This window comes from Apteryx mantelli, chromosome 2 (assembly GCF_036417845.1).
Source record: "Apteryx mantelli isolate bAptMan1 chromosome 2, bAptMan1.hap1, whole genome shotgun sequence".
Lineage (NCBI taxonomy): Eukaryota > Metazoa > Chordata > Aves > Apterygiformes > Apterygidae > Apteryx > Apteryx mantelli.
This window is the reverse complement of record NC_089979.1, coordinates 113,750,981-113,773,971: the sequence shown is the minus strand read 5'-3', so window position 1 is coordinate 113,773,971 and position 22,991 is coordinate 113,750,981. Positions and strand designations below refer to the sequence as shown.

At 38.9% G+C, this 22,991-nt stretch overlaps 1 protein-coding gene across 2 annotated transcripts in view; it reads right to left on the bottom strand.

Annotated features, from left to right (window-relative positions):
* Nucleotides 1-22,991, bottom strand: part of ELMO1 (engulfment and cell motility 1) — a 327,195-nt gene that overhangs the window by 205,863 nt on the left and 98,341 nt on the right. Inside the window, exons 8-12 of one of the 2 annotated variants that reach the window (XM_067291248.1) lie at nt 20,443-20,478; nt 12,576-12,675; nt 6,053-6,204; nt 5,078-5,156; nt 1,365-1,415 (exon numbers count right to left, since the gene is read on the bottom strand). In XM_067291248.1, coding sequence (XP_067147349.1) covers nt 1,365-1,415; nt 5,078-5,156; nt 6,053-6,204; nt 12,576-12,675; nt 20,443-20,478 — 418 coding nt within the window. The remainder of the gene's footprint in view (nt 1-1,364; nt 1,416-5,077; nt 5,157-6,052; nt 6,205-12,575; nt 12,676-20,442; nt 20,479-22,991) is intronic. The other variant, XM_067291249.1, reaches the window with a different exon arrangement.

Sequence of the window (22,991 nt, the reverse complement as noted above, 5' to 3'; positions counted from 1 at the left end):
TGTGCATATGTGAATAGTGGTGAAAAATCAGCGGTAAGGTAGTCACTGAGGAAAATGCAACTCCTTACCAAGAACATTAGAGCTCTGTATTAAAAAGTGGGTGTATTAAGAAAATAGTTAAAAGAGTAGCTGTCTGAGCAAGAGAGCATTCAAGCTGGCAACACAACCTGCTCATGCAGCGATATAATAGGGCTACTGCAGTAGTCAACATCACATCACAGTCCTACCTCTACCAGACGATTTCATTCTACATGAGGAGAATGACTTAGAAACACATTAGAATCCAATGCCCCGTATATGCAACACAGAACTACCCCAGGCACAAAGCAGACATCAGACTGATGGACAATTTTTAAATCTCTGGTTTGCCCCCAAATACCAAGGAATTCTATAGGGGAAACACAGATCACTAAACATAGCTGTGCATATGTACAGGAAGTCATTAGGTAGAAGAGAGATAACAACTAATATAGTACAGCTCCAAGGGAGAAAGAATCTCTCTGCTGAAAGGCACTGGAGCATTTTATGATGGTAAATGAACACCCAAGAATGTTATCCATATGCTTATACTAAATTCTTATGAACACAATCAGTGTAAAGACATAGCTTCTGAAATAAAAGTTCCCTGTTTTTTTGTATGCTGACCTTTGAAATGGTGTTCGTGAGAAGGTAAGCGAGATTCCCCTCTCCCCTTTTTTTTTTTTTTTTTTTTTTAAAGGACTGCCTAGTATCTCATAACAGATACTGAACTCGTCCCTTTTTAAAAGCCCTTTCCTTTGAAGATCTAATCTACTCTAAGGTCAAAGGCAAAATCCCTGTCATTTTTCATGATAGCAGAAGCAAGTCTTTTATACTACATTCATTAATTTCACACTTCTTTTGTGCAATACTACACTACACAAATTATGTGCAACCCAATATCAAGACACACAGAATCATCTCTAGAACCAAGAAACATAGCAGTTTGTTTTGCTAGACTGAAAGCCCTGGGCAGCTTGCTTGGCTTTCATCAGGTCCAAACTCTAACATAGACGATTTACCACAGATTTCTCAAACATTCCCTAAACTACAGAAAAAAGTTCACATTCTCCACTGGAAGGAAATGCCTAAGGTATTCTTCTTTTATTCAGTATTATATTTTCAAGAAAAAATGACAATTTATTTGACTGGGAAAAATATCCTCTCTAATAATCAGTTTTGAATCCATTCAACAAGCAAGCCTTTATCCTGTACATCATAAGTTTCAAAACATATTGAAATGCAAAAATAATTTAAAAAAATGAAGATAAAGCCTATGCATACCAAAACTTGAGTCAGCTTTTCTCTCTTTTAGTGAAAAATAACCTTGAAAATAGTATACTTACAGTTAAGATGATGAGGCGAAGCTGTTTTTGTGCCAAAATGTTCGCCATTTCCTGTTTTGGTTAAAAATAGTAATTACCCAGAAGTAGCTATTTTAGTGCCACACTTAACACTGAATTTAAAAGGCTAGAGTCTTAAGTTTCTGCAGTATTTCTTATAATGATATGAAACAGCATGTCAACTATATATGTGCTATTTTAATTTTAGTGTCACAAACTCAGATTAATATGAGAAAAAGGCAAAGAAAGAGAGAAGTGTATCATGAGCTGCAGACTTTGGTGATCCCAAAACTGCAATGAAACACTTCAATTAGAAAGAACCCTGTGGGTCAAACAAAGTATTTACATACATGTGTTCAAGCACAACCTTCCCCACCCCAAAAAAAGAAGAAAACCACACAGAAGGAAGCAAAAAAAAATGCTTCTAATATGCCATCCAGGACTTTTAAAATAAAGTGATGCTAAACAGCATGCATGTGCACATCAATATTTCAACTGTTTTAAAGTCTAATGCTTTAACTTTGAGCCAACACACCAGCCTACAACTCACTACAGTTTCACCATAGCAAATAGCACTTCTCCCTGTACTTTGGTAGCAGTACTAACATTGTTGTCTTCTCTTTCTAGACCTAACTGCAAAGTCACTATCAACCAGGATGTCGTTCTGTTTTCACTCTTCACCATCTAATCTCAGCAAACTGCTCTGAGCTGCACAGGATGGGATGCTTTATCCTGATCAGGCAGCAGAGCCTAGTTTCCTGAGCCATGCCTGCACTGCATGCCCCATTTTTAAGATCCATGATCTTTTCCATGTATACAGAAATGTGTGTACATATGTGGATGCATGCTAGCATATGCATCAATGCACACAAAAAATAATCATGCAACTATTTTTAAACCCTTGTTTTCAAAACGTACAATTTAATAATTTGAATAATTTTGGTAAAATATTGCTATTTAAACACTGCTGATAGGTATACATTGGGGCAATGTTTGGAAATAGTGGATGATTGTTTGGAGTTACAGCCCATGTGTCAGACCCCTACATAACACAGGACATCGTATGATATCAGCACCAGCACTGCTAGGTTGCAGGACGTTCTTACAATGCACTGGGGTTCTGTGCAGTTTACACCAAGTCATGATACAGTTCACATTCAGGAGAAATAACTAAAAAAATTTTTGCTAATTATTGGTTAATCTGTACAGAGGACAAGAAACTAGAAAACAGGAAAAGCGACTGTTACACAAAACCCACAAAGAGCTGCATTCCTGAAGCCGGGCTGCAGAAACAATGTAACCGGAGCAATATTAGGGTGAAAACTTGCTTGCGCAAAGAAACAATTCTGACTTGGAGACAGGAGGCAGCCACGGGCATTGACTATTTCCTTTACACCAGACGAAGGGCACTGCGACAGAACGCAGAGGGGATAAAAAAGGGGCCAAAGACAGGAGAAACTCAGCTTTTGTTTTCAAGCCTTTGCTGGCAGGGCAGGTAGAGGCTGCACGTACAGCAAAGGAATGAATGACACCAATGCTCTCATCCCTCTTGGAAAGGCACAGCTGAACTGCAGGGGGAGTGCCAGGCATACCATATATTTCGCCTTAGGGAGAACTGGTCAGCTTTGTCAAAGTATAGCCACCACAAAAAGATGGAAAGAATATGAGGTGGTAGTTCCTGCATTCAAGGCAAAGAATTTATTTTATCTTTTGAAGAGGATAATCAAATTAGGACTCCATTCTTATCTCTGGAAGTTAAAAGGTTGTTATTGGGATATCTTTTTTGGTCCCTAGACCAAAAAACGTGGTAGGAAGGACAAGCATTCACAAAACCTATTGGGGTGGGGGGGAGAAAGTAACTTTTGTCTCCAAGACAGCCACACAGCCATTAGCAGCTGATGAGCTGCCTCTTCTAAAGTAAGTATTGTAATAACAGATATGAACAAGAATTATATGACAAAATTTTGCACCTCATTTTCCATAGCAATGTCTTTCTGCAAAAATGCAGACAATTGCCAAAAAATCAAAGTGTTTCAAACATTCACAATATCATTTCCTTGCTCAAACTCTCAGCTCATTTCTGATACATAAAGCCTTTTTTTTCTTTTTAAATAATCAAGGCTTCTCTAGATGATTTGACCCTTGACAGTGGCAGAGGAAGCAAAGCAAGAAATGAATTCTCATTAAATAAAACAGACAGAGAAAGAGAAGGAGGAGGGAAAGAAATTCGGACTTCAGCATCAATTTAAATCTCTTCCTTAATTGCAGTGCAACCATCCACATCACACTGGATCCCCCAGCACAGCAGCAGAGAGGGTGCCAAAGCTCCTAGGATCATACAGGTTTGGGCCCCAAACTTGCCATGCCGTTTCTGGTGGTCTGCAGATGTTTCTCGTACGTTCTGGTTGGGGTGCACTCTTTTGCACGAATACATGCACTTGGTAAATCTGAGTGCAATGCCTTACACAATTTCACCAACCGCACTAGGTTACAGTGTCTGCAAAACACAGTTTTATTTTCTGGGAAGACCCTATGGCACTGTCATCTTCAAGAGTGCATGCCCACTGCTCAAAGTCTTATCTACCTCTTGAGGTCATCTCTCAACTTCAGATATGGCTCAAACACTTCTCTGAACTGCCCCAAATGAGGACACAGTTTTTGCAACAACCTAAGGTAGCAGCAACTGTTTACAAGTTTAAAAAACAAAATCTTTGTTTTTCTTGCAAGCACCTATCATAGGTTTATGTCAAAACTGAAAAAGCCTAAAGTTTTCAATCCAATTTTTCCTCATTAAGTCCCTTCTTCCCTTAATAATTAAGGAATATATTGGAGGAAGAAAGAAAAAATAGGACAGAAAAAAGTCTATCTGAAATTAAACCAAGCTCTTTAGTTTGTTTATAGAATCTTACATAAAATATAGAAAATTTGTTGTTTTCAAAATATTTTTGAAGCAAGAAGAAAAATGACCCATTATGTTTTTAGTGGTTGTTTAAACAATCTCCAACATTTAAAAACCTAAATAAATCTTAGTCTGAACTAATTAGCAACTTCCAGTGAATTTGTTCTGGACACTAGCAATATGTCACCACAAGAATTATTAACACTGTTTCTAGTGATGGAAATGTTAAGTAAATAAATGACTAAGTCTGGTCTGACACAGACTAATGATGTGATAAACATAAAACTGCTCTTTTTCATGTTCTATCCTCATTTAATAGCAATTAGTAATCTTGAAATATTTCCTTTTGAGGAGGCTTCTGATCTCTGGCATTAGGTTAACTTATATAGTACACTATGACAGTTATGAAATGCTTACATGCCAAGATATTCCCATCAAAATAAACTCAATTTTTATTCTGAAATCTGGGGGGAAAATGATTTACCAAAAAAATAGTCTGGTTTTACAGGCTGTGCTGGCAAAGAGTTCAGTACAATAAACACCACAGCCAGCCACAGTCAATAAAGTTCATGTGAGGTTACAATGAACCATAAAAGCATAGCAGAATGCTTAATCTCTACTAATATTGGTGCAAGATGGAGGTAACTCCATTAAAGCTAATGATGTTATATCAGCATGAATAAAAGTGAAACCAGAAGCAGAATAAGTGTCAGTTTGAAGTAACAGCACAAAAAGTGTGAGGGGAACAACTACAGGTATGAATATGATCCACTTTTCCTGCAGATATGTAGTTTTACAACAAAATCCAACAACGTACCTGCCTCTTGTCATCCGGTGCTTTAAGGAAAAGTGCATTTATTACTGCAATGGTATACGTCTGGATTTCTTGATCTGTCCTGTTTGGAACAAAATTATAGACATGCAAGATGAAAGCGTACGCATGCAAGCTGTACAAACTACTGTAGTTGTATTATACCGGGAAGTGACAAACAAATTGCAGCTGCAAGTGGAGGGACTGTTTGCACTTAATGTTAACCATGTCAAAGTTAGGTAATTAGTCAAAGCTAATCATCCAGGTTATGTACCTATGATTAATAGTAGAGAGAGGATGCTCCAGAGGGAGATCCAGCATCTAGGGAAGGTGGAATGACTCAGTCTCTAGCAGTACCCTTGGCCCTCTGCTGACTACAGCGGGAGCAGCTTATGCCAGATGCTCAACAGCTGAAGGTAGGGAAGGGCAATCTTCCCTAAAGTGCTCTGAAGATGAACATGACTGCATTAAAAGCATTTTAGACAAGTGGAAAATTCCTCAGCTGTGAGGCAAGCATAACTAGTTTACAATACACTACTCTGTGTTATAAGAGGCAGATTCCTTTCATGCATGTAATGACAGCACATTACTGCTAAAAAACCACCCTCTTCCTTTTCAAATATACCTTCAGCAAAAGATCGCCAGGTTTTGTCTTATCCATTTCCCAGAGGCTGGCAAACAAAACAACCTCATTTGTATGCTAATATAACTAAGCATTTTCTCATTGATGGATGCTTTTCTCTTTAATCCCCACCTCCAACTACGCAGACAGCTTAGCAAAAAAAAAAAAAAAAAAAAAAAAAAAATTAGCGACTGTGAGCAACCTCAGAAAGCTCATTACTGGTCACTCAGCCGCAGATAATGGATGTGAAAGCCATCCAGGAGGCTGCTAGTCTTTATGCCATTCTTATTGTAAATGCTGTGCTTATTTTGGGAAAAAAATCCCTCCCACTGTATCAGGTTGCAGCTGAAGACACTCACCCTTGGAGATGTGGGATTAACTGCCCAATTGTGATCTCCTGTGCCACCTTCTGGTACAGGTCATGGCTATTGAGCACCATTGATTCCAGGATTGCTAGCGACCGTTGCAAGATAGAGATGTCCGAGGCAAATTTGTTCACATAGCTTGCTATCTACAAATTTAAACATTTGGAGAATTCACATCTTGTTATAAGAATGGGGAAAGGGAGGAGAGAGAAAACTGTGAAGATGGCACAGAAAGGCACCAGAAAAGAGGTCATCTTGTCCACATCCCAGACATCAGTGAATACCTGAAAACAAATCAACCAGGCTGGCTGCATATTCCTTCAAAGAACACAGTGACAGACACTTCAGTTGACAGGAATCAGTGTAGATTTATGTCAATGTTTATACCAGCAAAATACCTGCTTTAACATTAAGTTATTGTGCACAAGGTAAATTAACATTAAAGAACTATAATGTTTATATCTCCAGTTTACAAATTTTAACTCAGTTGATAATCAGTTATTAGTACAACTGGTTCTGTAACTCTTCAGAGAGTCAAGGCTCTCTTTCTAGCTGTTATTTGCCAAGCTTCACTTTTACTGAAAGCCTCCACGAATAAACAGCTTGCTAACTGAAACCAGGGCTGACCAATGCTTTTTTGTAGCATGGCAATGACACACAAGCTTGGATCTCCTGAACCAACATGTGCTCTGCTGCATGCTGCCCCTTCTGTGGACCCAGCTTCCCGGAAACAAGCTCACCTTCTGCAGAAGAAGGAAGCAAGAACCGCCTGTATTTTCCTTAAATGCACTGATATGAGCACACTCAAGCACAACATCACCTGAAGAAGCCCAAACATGCAGAAGAAATGTCCTATTGTCACCGAAATCGGGAGAAAAACTCCTTAACACCAGTGTAGCATTAAGAAGCAGGCATTCTCTTTATTATGGCGCCAGGTGCACGGGGGATAGCTCCACTAAACATGCACACCGTGTGTCACATCATCTAAAGTTTATATTGCTCTATCATATACATACGCATTAAATTTCCAGGAATTATTATACATATTCATTCTATTTCCTAGAACTAATTACTACATTTACATAATCATTACGCATGCGGTCTGAGTCTCTGGGGGTCTTCTGGGGGGGGTCTCTGGTGGTCCCTAGTGGTGTCAGAAGAGGTGTCACTCAGCATCTTGCCATGAACTTTGCTCTACTTTTCCATACATGGTCTCAACTTGGCTTGCTTCCTTGTTTTAGAAAAGCTGTCTCGGTCCTAATCTTGGCTCCAACTGGCTTCTGCTGGTTTATCTGTACTTTCTCAGGATGTATCAGTCCCAGCTGCACCTGTGTCCTTGGGTATGTTTGTCTGAGGCTCCTGTTGAGACTCCTTCTTGTCTGAGCTGGTAACAGTTCCCCCATTTCCCCCCCCGCTTTGAGACTCTTTCTTGTTTGGGGCCTTTTGGTAACACTATGACCACAGATATGCAGAAGAAATATCCTGTGACTGGTATTTTCTCTTTGCAGGCAAGTAACTAACTACAGTGACTCAAGTCCATTTGATGCATCCTTTCTAAAGAACTCCAAGTCCGTGCCTTTCCTAAGTAGCCACGCTGCAAGCCACTGATGTGATTACACTGTTTCTGATTCTTGAAGCTTACTTGGACCCTGGTACTTTTTGCCTCTTGGAGGAAGAAAGCCATGCCCTATGCTTGGAAAAGCGGCCTAGCTGACTGCAAAAATTCACAGTTAATTATTGGCAAGTGAGCAGAGACATTATTTTGCACTTGTGACATTCTGAATAGTGCTGAAGCAGCAAAACACCTTTTATATAACTTTGGCTGGAGACTATGAGGCAAGAGGGAAAGACTTCTAATCTATTGCACTGCTGCTGCTTGTTCTGCTACTCACTTTGCATTTCCACAATATGAACATGATGTGCTGAATATAACATGCTGGCTTTACAGAAGAATAAAGAATAAGTCATGCATGAATGGAAAATAGGAAAGGAGCAACTTAGTTAGCCTTTTCCACTCTGGACCTTTGAACTCTGTTGCCTGCAAGTCCTGACCACAAATAACATTTACATCAGTATGTCATGCACATTATGCTGTTTAAAGTGATAAGCTGCATCTCAGCAACATTGTGTTACCCTACCTCTTTTAATGACAATGCAAATGTTTTCTGATGCCCCGCAGCCAGGGCTGCCAGATGTGCCACAATATGGACAGCAGGCATGCACAGAGCAACTCTGCACTGCTCATGCAATAAGCCAAATGCACTCCAGATGCCTCACAGTCACCAGGCATGTATGGATGTGCTGTGCAGCAGGAATGCAGTATGTCTAGAATGTGTCCCAAATCAGACTACTGTCACCATTCTCTTTTGAAGCACCAACATGTACGAATCATGCTTTGTGCAGCAGCTCCTTTCCATAATTTCAAATGCCAATGTAAATGCTTCACTGGAATATAATATATTCCTATCAGGAGCCTAAACTAGTGTAACAATACAGATCATTGAAGCCTCAATCTAGGAAAGGCCGCATTAGATAGATTTATTCATCCAATCCCGGACCATAATGCTTATCATAAACAGAAAGTATAACTGAAGCTGGTTTGCATGTTTAGAGAGCTATGGCATACCACATTCAATATACACGCAAAGCACCTAGTGGATAACTTACACACTAAGCAATGTATACTGTATTCATAACCACCTTGCTGATGCATGGAGTCTGACCTGAAATAACAGACTTGTTTACCCCTGTAAATAAGGCACAGCATTTCCAGAGGGAGTAAAATTGGATTAAAAACAAATTCTATTACCACACTTAAAGTTCTGAACATGGAAAAAAGAAAAATCCTTCTTAAAAATAGACAAGAACCAACGGGAGCTCAGATGTGCCATTTGCTGTTCTCTGGGGAATTCTACTTACTGAGTATCATGCACAGAGTGGGCTTTCAAGACTCAAAAATAATCCTGCACCCATTTATCAAAAATTTTGATGATAAAAAATGATGCAAACTCACAGAAATAAAACCACTACCCCCTCAGAAAACTTCAATGCTTGCACCTTTTCATGAAAACCTGGCACACTGCTTGTCTCATTAAGGATAAACCATTTGCTCAGCAAAACACTTGTAACTTTAAGCATCTGCACTGGGACATGTATGGCCACATACAAAAGAAGTAGCTGGGTGCTAGACTTGCCATCAATTTTAAGGGAAATTAAGAGCGGGAATGCCTTTACAGGTCTGGCCTCAGTGCTGTGTTGAAACAGGACCTGTGTAGAGCAAGGACACACAGGAAACATGTAGAAAACTAAACCAGATCTTCTAAGCTCTCTTCCTGTTTAGGCATCACCCAAAGTGCAGGAAAAAATTTCAGAAGTGAAAAAAATTTTGAAAAACAGTGAAAGAAACAGATTTGATTTTTTGAACCATGTCATATTCATTAGTCATTGGCCTGGAACATTTTGATGTCATGTTACATTTTGTAAAGGTACAGAAAAATCCGATGCACTGTTGCTCTCTGTGAAGTCCTATTGCACAGTAAACTTTTCAGGTGAGTCTTATTTTCAAGCAAGGAACTAGAGTTGCAGCTCACTACAAAAAACAAGTGACAGCTTTGAGAGAGATTTTCCCTACTGCCACCCCCTTTTCCTGTACAGCAAATTTTAGAAGGCAGAGTAAACAATTCATCAAGGCTAAGAGTCTGCATCACACAGTTACAAAACAGTAATTATATAAATAATCCTAAGAGATACTCTTAAATGTCTCAACCCATGTTACAAGCCTTTATTTTATTTCTCCTCCTGCAAAAACTAAGGATGAGAGTACCAAAACTGTGTATTCTATTTTGAACCTTGATTACCGTGACATTTTCCAAAAACTGGCCATCCAAATCCTTTAGGCATCTGTGAAAGCTCAGCCTAAATAAACTTCGCTGTCAGAAGAAAAAGGTCTTGGTAGAAACTTGCACATCATAGGAAAGTTTTTCAAATGATGATACTTTCCCTTAAGATAATAAACAAAGCTCTACTTGAAGGTGACACTGCTTATTTGCAGAAGTTGGAATGGCAATCTTTATGCACCCAAGGGACTGAAGAAGGCCTATAACGAACTCCACCTGGCTGGTCATTAGGAGCAGGCAGAGGGTCCCTCAAGGCCTCCTCCAGTCTCTACCTTTTTAATCAGAAAATTATTTGTTCAAGACAAAAAAAAAAAAAAAAAAAATCATTCTAACTCCTCCCCATTCCAGTTTGGCTGCCATTTAACATGAAAGAAAACTTCTAGGGCAGAAGCACTTCTAGCAGGACCGTGGAGCTCCCCTTCAACTAGCAGGACACTTTTCAGCTCCCTTATCCAGCCTGTCAATCACTTGAACTAGCCCATCAGCAACCTCAAAAAGGCCTGTCAAAAGCCAGGAGACTAGCAAGAGAGAGAAAAGCCACAGATTCGTACCAGAAATACACAGTCCAAAGGTCCTTCATGACTTTCCATTAGGTTCGCCCCTCGCCTGCACAGAGCCCCAGTGAAGGTGCTGCTATTCCACCTTCCCAAATGTTTGGCATTGGGCACGTGCCTGTGCCTTTTTCCTGTATTTTTATCATGCTTTCTCATTCTGTTTCTTTTCTGCTCTAACACTCTTTCCTATTCTTCCTCTTGATCCGTTTCTGGTCCACTACTTACTTTCTTTAAATTTTAAGCTTTCCAAGATAACTTACTCAGATACTTCATGAGTTTTGTTTTTGTTTTGTTTTTTTTTGTTTTGTTTTAATTAGGTCACTGTCCAGGAGAACATATGGAAATGCCGGAGACAGAAAACAATAAAGATGTGTCAATATCAGGGGTGCACATAACACACGCTTCTGTAGTTGCTTTCAAACACACAGGCAATGGATGCTGACAGGGTTGGACAAAGATAACTGAGTCACCAAAGTAGACTGACTTCAACTAATTTTGCAAATATCTTAATAAACTTGTTAATAGGCTCTCCTAGCAAATAAGGTGTTCTGTGCTTGACCTTGTATCTCATGAAGTCAGTTAAAAAACAGGTGAATTATTTTCTTTGCCATGAAAAGATAAAAATATATAATAATTCATTATCTACCCACCAGCCTTAAAAGCAGGACATTGGCACTTTCATGACAAAAACCTCAGGTAATGTACCAGGAAGAAGTCATTGCCAAAGGAGGCTGCGGAGGCCAAAAACATGAACCAGCTCAGAGAGAAACCAGGTGAGTTCACAGAAGATGTGTCCACTGGTGGCTCTTGACTTCTGTTTAAGTCAGAAAATCCTTCAACAACAAGTGCTGGAACTTGAAAGAGATCATTTGGCACATAGTTTATTACGTGCTTTTCCTAAATCTCTGCTACTGGCCACTGCTGGAAACAGGATACGGCACTAGCTGATCCTGTCATCTGATCCAGGACTGCTCCTCATGTAACTTGTTTACAAATTGTATTAATTTTGCTTGCAAATAACATGTTTAATGACCAAAATTGAAATTTTAAATCTAATCCTCTTTTCATAGTTTTTTTTTTCCACTTCTGACAAAAGTAGATTTGTTCTTTCATTTGATGGTAGCAATTTTCTAACCAAATTTACATTAAAAGTCTCGCTCTGACACATTTTGTTAAAAAGAGGAAATATTTTTCCACAGGATATACTAGTCCTATTATTGCTCCTCCTATCATTTTACAAAAGTAACTCTAAATCTTTAGAGCTTATACAAATGCACTTTAACAAGATAAAATCTGACTTTAATCTGGTTTAAGAACTCTTTGTAATGAGACTTTTAGTAAAATAAAACCCTCCTGTTTGATTTCAAGCTGTTACTGTTTAAGATGACAATAAATGAAGAGGGTTAAAGAAGTAACAACAAAAACTTTATTCTTGAGTCTGTTATACTTCTGCATTTAAAGAGTACTTCTGTGCAATAAGCTTTTGCGTTTGTGTATTTCCCTACATGTGAGAAAAGAAAAAAAATGTTGCAAATGATGGAAAAACCTGTTTTGAAACCACAGACCTTAACTGCAAGAATTCAGGGGGCCAGAGTTCAACTTAGTAAAACTCAGTAGATTTCAGATTAATCATTTCAATTTGTAAACTAACTCATGCCTCTTCCTCCCGTACACCCAGAGGAAACATTTCAGTACTGTTTTTGTTTCAAGAAACATGGTATTACTTATCTGAGTTTACATTAAATCAAAATACTCATTTTTGCTTTAACTGCATGGTATCTGCACAAGGAGATCACATAGTGATCTAGCAAGCAATTTCTTGGGTAATAAGCCTAATACAGGGTTGATCTCATTTCACTCCCACTGATTACAGTAGAAGTTGGGCCAGATCCCACAATTAAAAATATTCATAATTTGAAATAGCCCTTTAAACTCATTTCCGTGTACCTTTTCTGACCAAAGAATGACCTGAATAAAATAATGTACCTGGAAAAGAAAAGACACCTCAAAATTTAGCAATGTATAAGCAAACCAATATAAAACACATAGCGTTGATTACAAATTTACCTTTTTAATGAATGCCACAGAGAATGTATCCCACGATACAATCCCATGATCCATCAGCTCAACAAATGCAGTCAGTGTAAAGGACAACATATCTCCAAAGCTGCAAGAGACAGGAGTCGTGACAAGTTACCAGCAATGCAGCAGGGCAACCGCTCAGGGAATAAAGCAGCAGGAAGCTTATAGAAAAGCAGGACAATGAAGCCAAATACGGACTAAAAGGTAGCAGCAGAGCAACAGAGCCATGCAACAAACGGTCTCCAAAATAATTTAGCATGGACATTAAGTCATCTGAAAGAAAGCAATTTTGTAAGAGAACTAATCCCCAGGAGAACACCTCATGCAATGCTTAATCAGACACTCCAAATTCAACTGCTCCATTTAATTCAGATTTTTAGAACTGACAGAAGAAAATAAATGAGCTTTTTCTTAGCAACTTATGGAAATGCTCCTATTTAAACATCATCTTGTTTTGGTACCTCTGTATTGAGCAGATTAGTAGAAAGTTAGTGGATTGTTTGTTCCTTCTCTTATGAGGAAGGAAATATATTTTAAGAATGGACCAGAAGAGAGAGATTTTAGATTGATCATCAATTTTCCAATACTTAATGCTTCAACTTAAATTTCTTTTAAACAAAAGGAGATATATATCCAGGTTATCTGTAGGCAACCGTGACAAGCAGTCTACAAACAAAGTCCCAGCAGTTCAGCCAAGACAGCAGCTCAAATTGCTTTGGGTTTGCAGGTTGCTACACTGCATGGTTAACTGTAAAGTTGAGATTCAGTGCATCTCCATATTAGGTCAACTGTAATCAAAACAGGTTTAAATTCAACATAAATAATATGGTCTAAACTGGCTGCATAGGAATTTTTAATGTTAAATCTGTTTTCAAAAGTTAGCTTAATTTCTATATATAGTCATGGTACTGAACAGTCAGCAACCATAATGATTTCAATGGAGCCATTCAATGAGGTAACTGCTCAATAGAAGCAGCAGTGCACAGAGCCCTAAATGAAGCAGCATATTACCTTTAAGGGCATGCCAAAACGCCTGCAAGGTACTCTGCCACTAAGCCATTAACAAGCATAAGCGTGCAATCAATCTAAACAGCATGAATAGTCCCACTGATTTTAATGCAACAGTTTACATAATTAAAGCTAAACTTACAAAGCTCTGCCAGATTGGAACTATAATGATCAGTATGTTGAAAAACTGAGTCTAACACTATAACTATAGTTAAGATAATTGTGACTAGTAAACCTTTTTGGGTGATTTGAGCCCCTACAATCCTGCATCAGCCCAACACAAATAAATGAAAGTCCACTCAAATGAGAGGCATTTACCGTGGTACAGAGGAGAGAGGCAGAAAATTAGTTTCTGAGTAGTTATTCCAATAGTCGTTGTTTACTGGATTTGATTTAATCTACCATTAAGGATGCATCTCATCATCAAAAAAAACCCATAGGGGCCCTTTCCTTTAAGACGGCTCATCTTCATCGAGACTCCATAGAAGCCCTCCACTAAAATGAAACTTGCCATTCTTGATATTTTTTTTCCCTTGGCGGGGGGGGGTGGGGGGGGTGGGACACAGTGGTGCACATGGATCTCGCCCACAGTAAGTAAGGGTGTCTCCAGTATCTTTGGTTATTTATGACAAAACAAAAAGACTATACCAAAGAGCAAACAAGAAAAACACAAGATCTTAAAAAAATTCCACTGTAGTTCTACAAGGAATATATTGTTCAACAAATACGCGATCTGGAAGTTTTGTTTTGTTTTTTGTTTGTTTAATACTACAAATCTTTTAGCAATTGAATTAGATCTTTAAAAGTCATCATGGGCATTCCAAATAACCCAGGATTTCATAACACGAAGACAATGACACTCTGCATGCAATGTATCAGCTCCACTCCTCTTATTCTCCTCAAGCCATTTCTTTCAAATGCCATGGTGATTTACGAAAGAAAGAACCAAAGAAAGAACATCCCTGAGAAAAGTTCTTTTCTCTAAAAACTTGTACAAAATTCTCATGTTTCTTCATGCAAGAATACTCCATGAATATATGGAATTCTGTCGTTTTATGAAGTTAGACCAGATCAGATCCAAATAAAAAGAAAAAAAAAATCTACAACAAGATGGTTCAAGGAGATAAAGATGTCTCAGCATTAACTTAATCTGGGGGAAACAAGTTAGATATTGAGATAAGAGATAAAATAATCTGTGGGAGATATTTTATACATTGTTTTAAAATTCACCCAATTAACCTGTATTTACTACATAAATTCTCTTCTATAAACTAACTGTAAATGAAAGCTAATCCCAGTTAACAATGAGTATAGATTAGAGGCATTATTTAGACTATACGACACCTGCATGTGGATATTTTCCTTCAGAGCAGAAGTGGCCTTAATTCAGTTTAGTTTAACTCCTTTACATTCAACAGCCTCATTTGCTCTTCTCAGCAAAACTACTGATTAATCCAGTCCATTAACCCAGCCTCCTCCACACCTTCGTAGGGGAGACTGGGTTAATAGGGCTTGTATTAATGTATAAACCTGTTTTTAGTACCTGTAACAATGGTACAACTGTTTGGGATTCCAGAAGGTGAAAGTAATTCTCAGCTCAAAATTATCAGGCTGCCCCAGCAGGTGTCACTCCTGCACTCTTTCAAGTAATTAGAGCAAAGAGGTGCTATGCGGGGACTAATCAAGCAGAAATACTTCAACTCTATATATTGTGTAACAACATATATGCATAAATACACAAACATATGTATATTTAATATTTATATATATATACACACACACGCTCTCACACATGTATATTAAGGGGCATTGCAAAAGTCAAAAGCCAGGCTTAAAGGATAAGCATTAGTAATAGCACAGCTAGAGATGAAAGCTATCTCCAGGGTAACTAGCAAGATAAGGATTAATGTATTTGTGGGAGGGAGGGGTGATTTTTTTTTTTTTTAAACACATGGCAATAGGTAGCAACAGAATTGTACTTCCAAGCATTTCATTTTAATGCACACATGCACAGACACACACATACCGTTAAAAGTGGCGGACAGACTAGATACAAGAAATTTCAGGGGAATCAAAGCTTGTTCATAAAAGTAATAATCTTGGAAAATAAGTGGTAAGTGCTATTTGACTCAAAACCTCAGTGAACAAGTATTTTAGTCATATGAAAAGTCTGAAAGATGATGGGTGTCCTGCTGCACAGAATCTTTTCAGATTAATCCACAGCATGGAGCACAACAGCTCTGTAAATATCAAACTCTTGCAGCTCTCGCAAAATGACTTGACGGTAATTCCTGATGAAGGTGCTTTTTAATGTGTGTCATCACAGCAAGAGAGAAAAAATGATCAAAAAGATGCACTGTGTAATTGCAGTTTCATATCTCACTAACACTGACATTTTAATGATTTACAGTATCAAGCAAGCTAGTCCCAAAGGCCTCCTGAACGCTGCTCAGGGCTCTGGCTCATAAGTGGGGACATCCTCACCTGGATAGCTGATGAAATCACTGCTCTCTGCTGTGCGGCTCCCTCCTCTAACCACTGTCGTGGGGACGGCCAAGCTGATCATGAAGCACCTCCCAGACCACAGCAACTTACAGCAAAAGCCTCAGGACCTGCCTCATGCGAAGTGAAAAGCTGTGGACTGAAACCTCATCGGCTGTCCCAGTGTGAACGTCCATGTTCTGATCCAAGACTCTGAGCACCTGAAACCCTCAGGACTGAAGAGCAAGTCAGCTGTGTTTAACATCCATTTTATCTTCAAATTTTATGGAAAGATCAAGTCAAAGCCTGTTAGCTAAACGTTCCTCAGAATTTACTGCATCTTACCTTAGGAAACTAGGAAGAAACCTCCCCCCACATATTTTGATATTAGTTTTTATTTCCCTAAAAATAAAAATGAATGTGCATGTGACCTTGAACTCCATACCTGTCTCTCATCTGCCTTCATAGTATCATTTCTACATGTAGAAAACTTCTTTTTATCATGTATGCTATTTAATCCTCCAGATGTATGTATAGAACCATGACTGATATTTTGAAAGATGCCTAAAGCAATTTGGTCTTCTAATCAAAATAAATTAAAATTAATGGGACTTGAGCACCCAAATCCCCTAGATATTTTTGAAAAAAATTTCAAACCATGTTTACACGCATACTGAAATGAACACTGTATTGCTGCTGAGGTATAATGACATGATGGAAAGAGACTGAGCTGTTCAAATGATTCTTTAAATCAAGCAAATTAGTCAGGCTTAGCTGCCACTAGGTCACAAAAGCAGCAATACAAGCTTTTCAAAGCTTGGTGGGCTTATATTGTTTTATGTTATACATGATAAAGTTGGGGAGAGAGAAACTGGAAATTAACTGTTGCTCGTCTCTCATGGCCACAATATAGCTACCAGGTTGTTAGGACTAGACGCCAAAGGAAATACATCCTCACACAGACGATTTCACAGAGGCAAAACAGAACCAAAGCTACTGATCTCTAATTGTGCAGAGGGAAGGCAGCAAAGAAATAACTCTAACTGGGGAGGAGGCAACAACAGAGCTGCAGCCCACAACTAAGTGCAGGAGTTAAGGAAGCAGTTAACTTCAAGCCCTTCATCATTCAGCAACCCTGCTCACAGCGTAATACTAGGTAGCTGAAAGGGCCTGACATCATTTAGCTTAACATCAAAGAGTAAGAACAACTTTCTAAGTTAGAAACAGAGCTGGCCCAAGGATAAACGGCCATGAATAAATGTGAACAGGAGAGCAGAATATATCTCAGAGGACGAGAGCTCTGGAAGAGCCATGGGGGTAAGAACCTAACTATGCCTAAGAGGAAGGTGGATGATGCGGCAGGATGCTTTGCAAGTGCAAACAGTGTTCAGTACCTCTTTTATTGCTATGACTTCTTTGTTGCTTCTGAACTGCCTTGCTTGTTCCTGTAACCTTCCTAAGGGTGAGGGTAAGGCACTATCAAATCAAATAAGGAGCAATTCAAACTTGCTCAGTACTTATTCTGCACAGCTGAAAACGACTGAACAATCTGCAGGGTAGCTGCCCCTATTTTTCTGGATGATTACAGAAAATGCATTTAACTGCTACACTGCAACTGATGCAGATGATTTTTTGCATCCTGCCAAGCACCGCTGAAATATTCCTTTGTGGTCCAGTTTCACTGTGTCCATTACAAGAGATCAGCATGACTGAGCTTAAACCACCGGCATTCCAAGGACCCGAAATAGCTCTGTACCCCTGTATTAGGGCTTCTCTATGCTTGAAAATTAATTCCAGTTAAAACAGGCTGTGAATTTGAAACAGTACAGTAACTATTCTTGAATAAATCAAGGTGTAGAGACTCTCATTATGGAGTATACCTTAATCCACTTTGAGGTATGTTAAGCATTTGTCTACAAGGGAAGTAGCCCAGAGGAGTTATTATGCACTGGTTCCTCACGAAGATGTAATCGGAATTATTTTTTCTCTTATTCTCCCATCCTTTAAATTCATATTTTTGCTCACTTCATGGCAATTTTCCTGAACAGACAAACCTTTAAAATACTAGGAATAACCACCTACACAGGAAAAACCCCAAACACACTCTCGAATCAGTGTAGTTTGACTACAATTCAGTACTGCAATGCAAAGGTCAGTTGATATAGCTGTTCCACAGGGAAATATTTTTCATTTATTTTTTTGAATCCAAGTGTTAGCCAATGTGTTCTGAAAATAAAATGGGAACCAATGAAACTGAAAAGACATAAGGAAAAAGAAACTCACATTTTAGAAAAAAAATTCCTTCAGCTGCAAAAGCTATTAGACAAGCCCTCTCAGTGAAAGTCAGGTTTTAATTAAGTCAGCTTCTCCAGGCTAGCATGTGCAAGCTACCAGAGATAAAATGAAATACTAGCACATTATGAAATAATATTCCATTCTGTAAATCTAAAGTGACTTTTTTTTTTTTTTTTAAATCAGCATTTGGTTTCTCTAACTAGTCATGAACAGAGGAAGCAGAGGCTGCACAGGTCAGAGATTTGCTATCTCACTTTTTAAAAACTTTAATTTTGTTTCATTTGTTATATGAAATTGTAAATTTATTTTATTAATTTTATTTATTTATTTTTATAGTTTCTGTTTCATTGGACCGTCTCCTATTAATATACTGGTGAAACATAACTTACAAAAAAATAGTTAGGATGTTAGGTAACTACAGTCATACAGCATTAACGTACCTACTTCACCTTCAAAATGAATGAACAGAACAGGTTCTAGTACTATTGGTTTCATGCCCAGACAAATGACTCTACCATCTCTCCTAGCACAAGCACCAAACTCGAGAATCTGTGTTGCTGTAATTGTACCGTTTCATATGCTACTGATGGAAATCATAATACTAAGTGTGCGCTCTCCTGCAAATTGAAGCTTATACTGGTGGGATTTAACATCCAATATTAGAATAAACTTTGGTCACGTACATTTTCTGTTCTACTGCATCCACAGATATGTTGTATCTACATCTATCTATAAGAATCCTCTTAAAGTGGGTAAGGTCTTGCTTCCATGAGTAAGCAGGGCTACTGTGCAAAAAATTAATCCAGATCAGTATTATCAGCTCCCAAAGCCAGGGTGCAATGTAACTATAAGTCAGTTCCTTAGACCTCTTGAGAAACTGTTTGGAGGACAATCACATAATTTAAAGAAGCCTAAGGGAGAAAAGGATTAGGAAACAGAGCGGAGTATACCAGAGGGAGTGTGACTACTCTTCCACATACTGCATACAAATGCAGCAGCACACACTTTCACATCAGAGGAGCTGGGGGGGAGAGAACGAACATCTAAATGCACAGGAGAGATCTTGTCTTGGCAGGGGTGATGCTGCCAAGGATTCTGAAAGCCTCATGACATTTTAAACATCTTCCTCAGAATCTAAACTTTTCTATTAAGAAGCAAGTCAATTTGTATTAGGTTGAAGAAAGGGAATGGAGAGGAAGGATTTAAGCTTCCTGCCAAATTTATTCTTACTGTTTTATTTTATTTATTAGGCAATGATTTAATGATACGTGTTTCAGAACTTTGTTTACAGCAACTTTGTGAAAGCATGATTTAGCACACGTTCGGATGGGGAGCTGCACTTCCTGCACGCTAAACCACGCCAAGCTCTCAGAGTGACAGATGCATGGTTAATTGATTAATTATTCTTTTGCTCCTTTGGTTTTCAGCTATACTTGACATCTCAAATTTGCAAGCCAATCAAGAGATTAGAATACCTCTTGAGGTCCCAATTTAGCAAAGCCTGTGAAGCGTGTGCTTAACTTCAAGCACACAGAAGAGTCCCATTCAAAACCATCAGGACAACAAGCATGCTTCAAAACTTTCTGCCACAAGGCCTTATACTTCACAGTTTTCCTTTATGAAGTTATCAAAAACGATCAGCATTACTTGGGACCAGCAAATAGTAAGAATACAAATTGGCATGATGACTCTTACTGTTATCCCACTAACATCAACAATTAAAATTGCCCACAGTCAATCATGTAAGCCAAGAGGGATTTAAGGAGAGGGGAAGGTGGGGAAGGCAGGGAAATGATTTGCTTGCTCAAATTGGTAAAAAGCCTTACTTCGGAAATATTAGAAGGCCCTGCCGCAGCTACAGAAATGAAGCACGCATTCCACAAGCAAAGCAAAAAAGGCTCCATTAGAAATTTTTAACAGGTATCAAAGAGCAGGAAACAGAGGTTGAAGATTGGCTGAATGAATATGCACAAATGTATTTATACAAAAAGATTAGCACAAGGGCCTGAACTCAGTCATGCAAAAAAAGGAGGAAGCGTACAAGGTGATGATCCAATCAGGTTCTTACCAGGGCTTCATTATCTTCTGCAATTTCTGATATCGTCTGCAAAATTTAAAAACTTCCACGTAAGGAGATACACTTTAAAACATCTGTACTCACTATTTACTTATGCATATATGCACGCACACACACATATATATACATACACACACACCCCACACCATGCTTGATTCATAAAATTCAACTACAGACACACAATAAAAGGCAGTAAGCTACTAACAATTTTCTCTGAAGGGAAACAGTTCAGTATCTGACAAAAGAAAACACATTTGAAATTAATCTCAATTATTTGTTGTTTTAAATTCTTGTTTTAATTTCTATCAGGAAAAAAGCAGCAGAGGAAAGACAGTTAACAGAAGAAAAACAAACAAATACAGACTTCTCTAAAACCTTTTTTTTTCTTAATCATTAAGAATGCCCAGGCACCTAAGTTAGTAAGTATTTGCATAAAAGTAGCCTTTGGTAAAATAAATTAAAAAAATAAAGGTTTACACATTAAGTGTTTTCTGCCCCGTTGCTATGACATGCAGTCAGTTGTCTGACAGTCTTTTCTTTAGTTCCAGCCTCCATCACTAATACTGATGTCAGAGTTGTCAGCATAGCTGAAAGTTGTTGTGTAGCTGTGACCAGCACAGACTGAAATCCTGACCTTTGGAGGACAGTGACAAGTTTTCCATTGACTTCAAAGGGAGCTAAAGAATTTCACCCTGGCTTTTTAACCACAGTGTTGCATTTACTCAACAACTCAAAGTCATCTCGCACCAGCTCCATGACATGTAACTGTACTGCAGCACAGTCTTCTTCCAACAAAATGTGTGAACTCACCCATTAGATCTGTTGCTCTTAAATTCGCACACCTATGGACATGCCTAGACCCAAGGGGCTGAATCAACCCACTTGAGAAAGATAATGAACAGCTGTAAAAAAGGTACTTATTGATTCAGACTTTAAGAGGCCAAGCTGTATACCTAACCTTCAGTGTGATGTTGTTGCAATTTTAGTAATTTCCAATACACTTGGTTCCTAGTTGTGGAAAGAGGTTTAATGTACCACAGCCACGGGGCTTTTTTTTTTTTTTATTTAGACTTTTCCTCTTTTCCCCAAGATATGCAGTACTGTGCATGGTCATCAGTAAACCAGAAGCTACAGCATCATATTACTATATTTAGGAAACAGGAAGCCAAATATTAAGGGGGGCAGGGGGAAATAAGAGCATTTGAAAGCTGCAGTCCATTGATCATTATTTGCAATCATCCTCCCACTAATAACCAGCTCCAGAACTGCTGATTATGCTACTAAGCAAGCTGAAGAGATTGTGAACGATGACAATGGCATCCAAGATAAATAAAGCAACTTTTTAAAAACTTCACTTAAACTTAGGGGAAAAAAACTGACTATCCTACTTAACCCCTTTTGTGTCCCCTAAATCTGTGCATTTCACAGGTTTCTCTGGCTGCACCTCCACACTGGGCAAACTACTGCCTCAAAGGAAAACAGGGAGGTCCCTTTTTCCTCCCTCTCCCCCCCTCCCCAAATTCTCGCCTTTGCATTTGCTGCCGTGCTGTTCAGCCCACAACAGCTCCAGGCCTCCAGCCTCTCCAACAGCTGATCCAATCCTAACCTCAGAACTCCCAAATGTCAATGGTTAGATTATTTTTTGTTTGGTACAGCAAGAACTCCTTCTACCTTGCAATTTCCATGCTGTTTCTGCAAAAGTAATGTTGTACTTTCTACACAGACTGCATGACACTGTTTTTACCCTATCTCATTTCAAATTAAAGTGCATCTTCTCCCAAGCCCAACATACATGATTTACAGATGTAACGTATGAGAGTATGTATTTTCTTTTCCATATGGTCTGCTATTTCAACCACTGAGAGGTGTTGCAGAGGGAGGAATGCAAAGCGAACACCCCCTTGAGATTCCCGCTCCATCAAAAAGATTGGCATTTTTGCAGGGCTTTCAGTAGGGATATGTTTAGATCTGTTTTGAAACTGGTAAAATCCCTGGCCATTCTTATCTACTGAGGGAATGGCTCTCAGCTTCACATCCTCTGCAAATTACATCCCACATGTCACACCTCTTCCTACAGCTTGATAATTCCTTCTTTCCAGTGGAAAGCCTCCCTCATGGAAGGTCACCGCTGTCAGTCAGGGCAGAGGGAGAGCTCTTTAGCAGGAAGGACCAGCCTCAGGGAGGGCAGGTTCTGGCCTGGCCTCTGTATCCATGGGGGAGACGAAGCAAAAAACACATCACAGGGACAGTGATTTGAAATCATTCATTGCTAGCTGTGAGCTGAAATATTCATGCCTGAAAATAATGATGGGACAGGTCTATCCTAGCACAGGATGGACTTCAGCCTAGCTGCAATTAGAAATATGATAAGACTTTCGTTGGATTTTGCAGCTTTGTTTTTTGCTACCACAGCTATTTAGATATCCAGCAGTAACAAGGAAACCAAGAGGATCGCAATGCATCAGACAGCCTTGAGAAGGGGAGATAATTACCCTCAACATGGCTTTTAGAAGCCAAAAAGTTCAAAGCATTTCCCACAG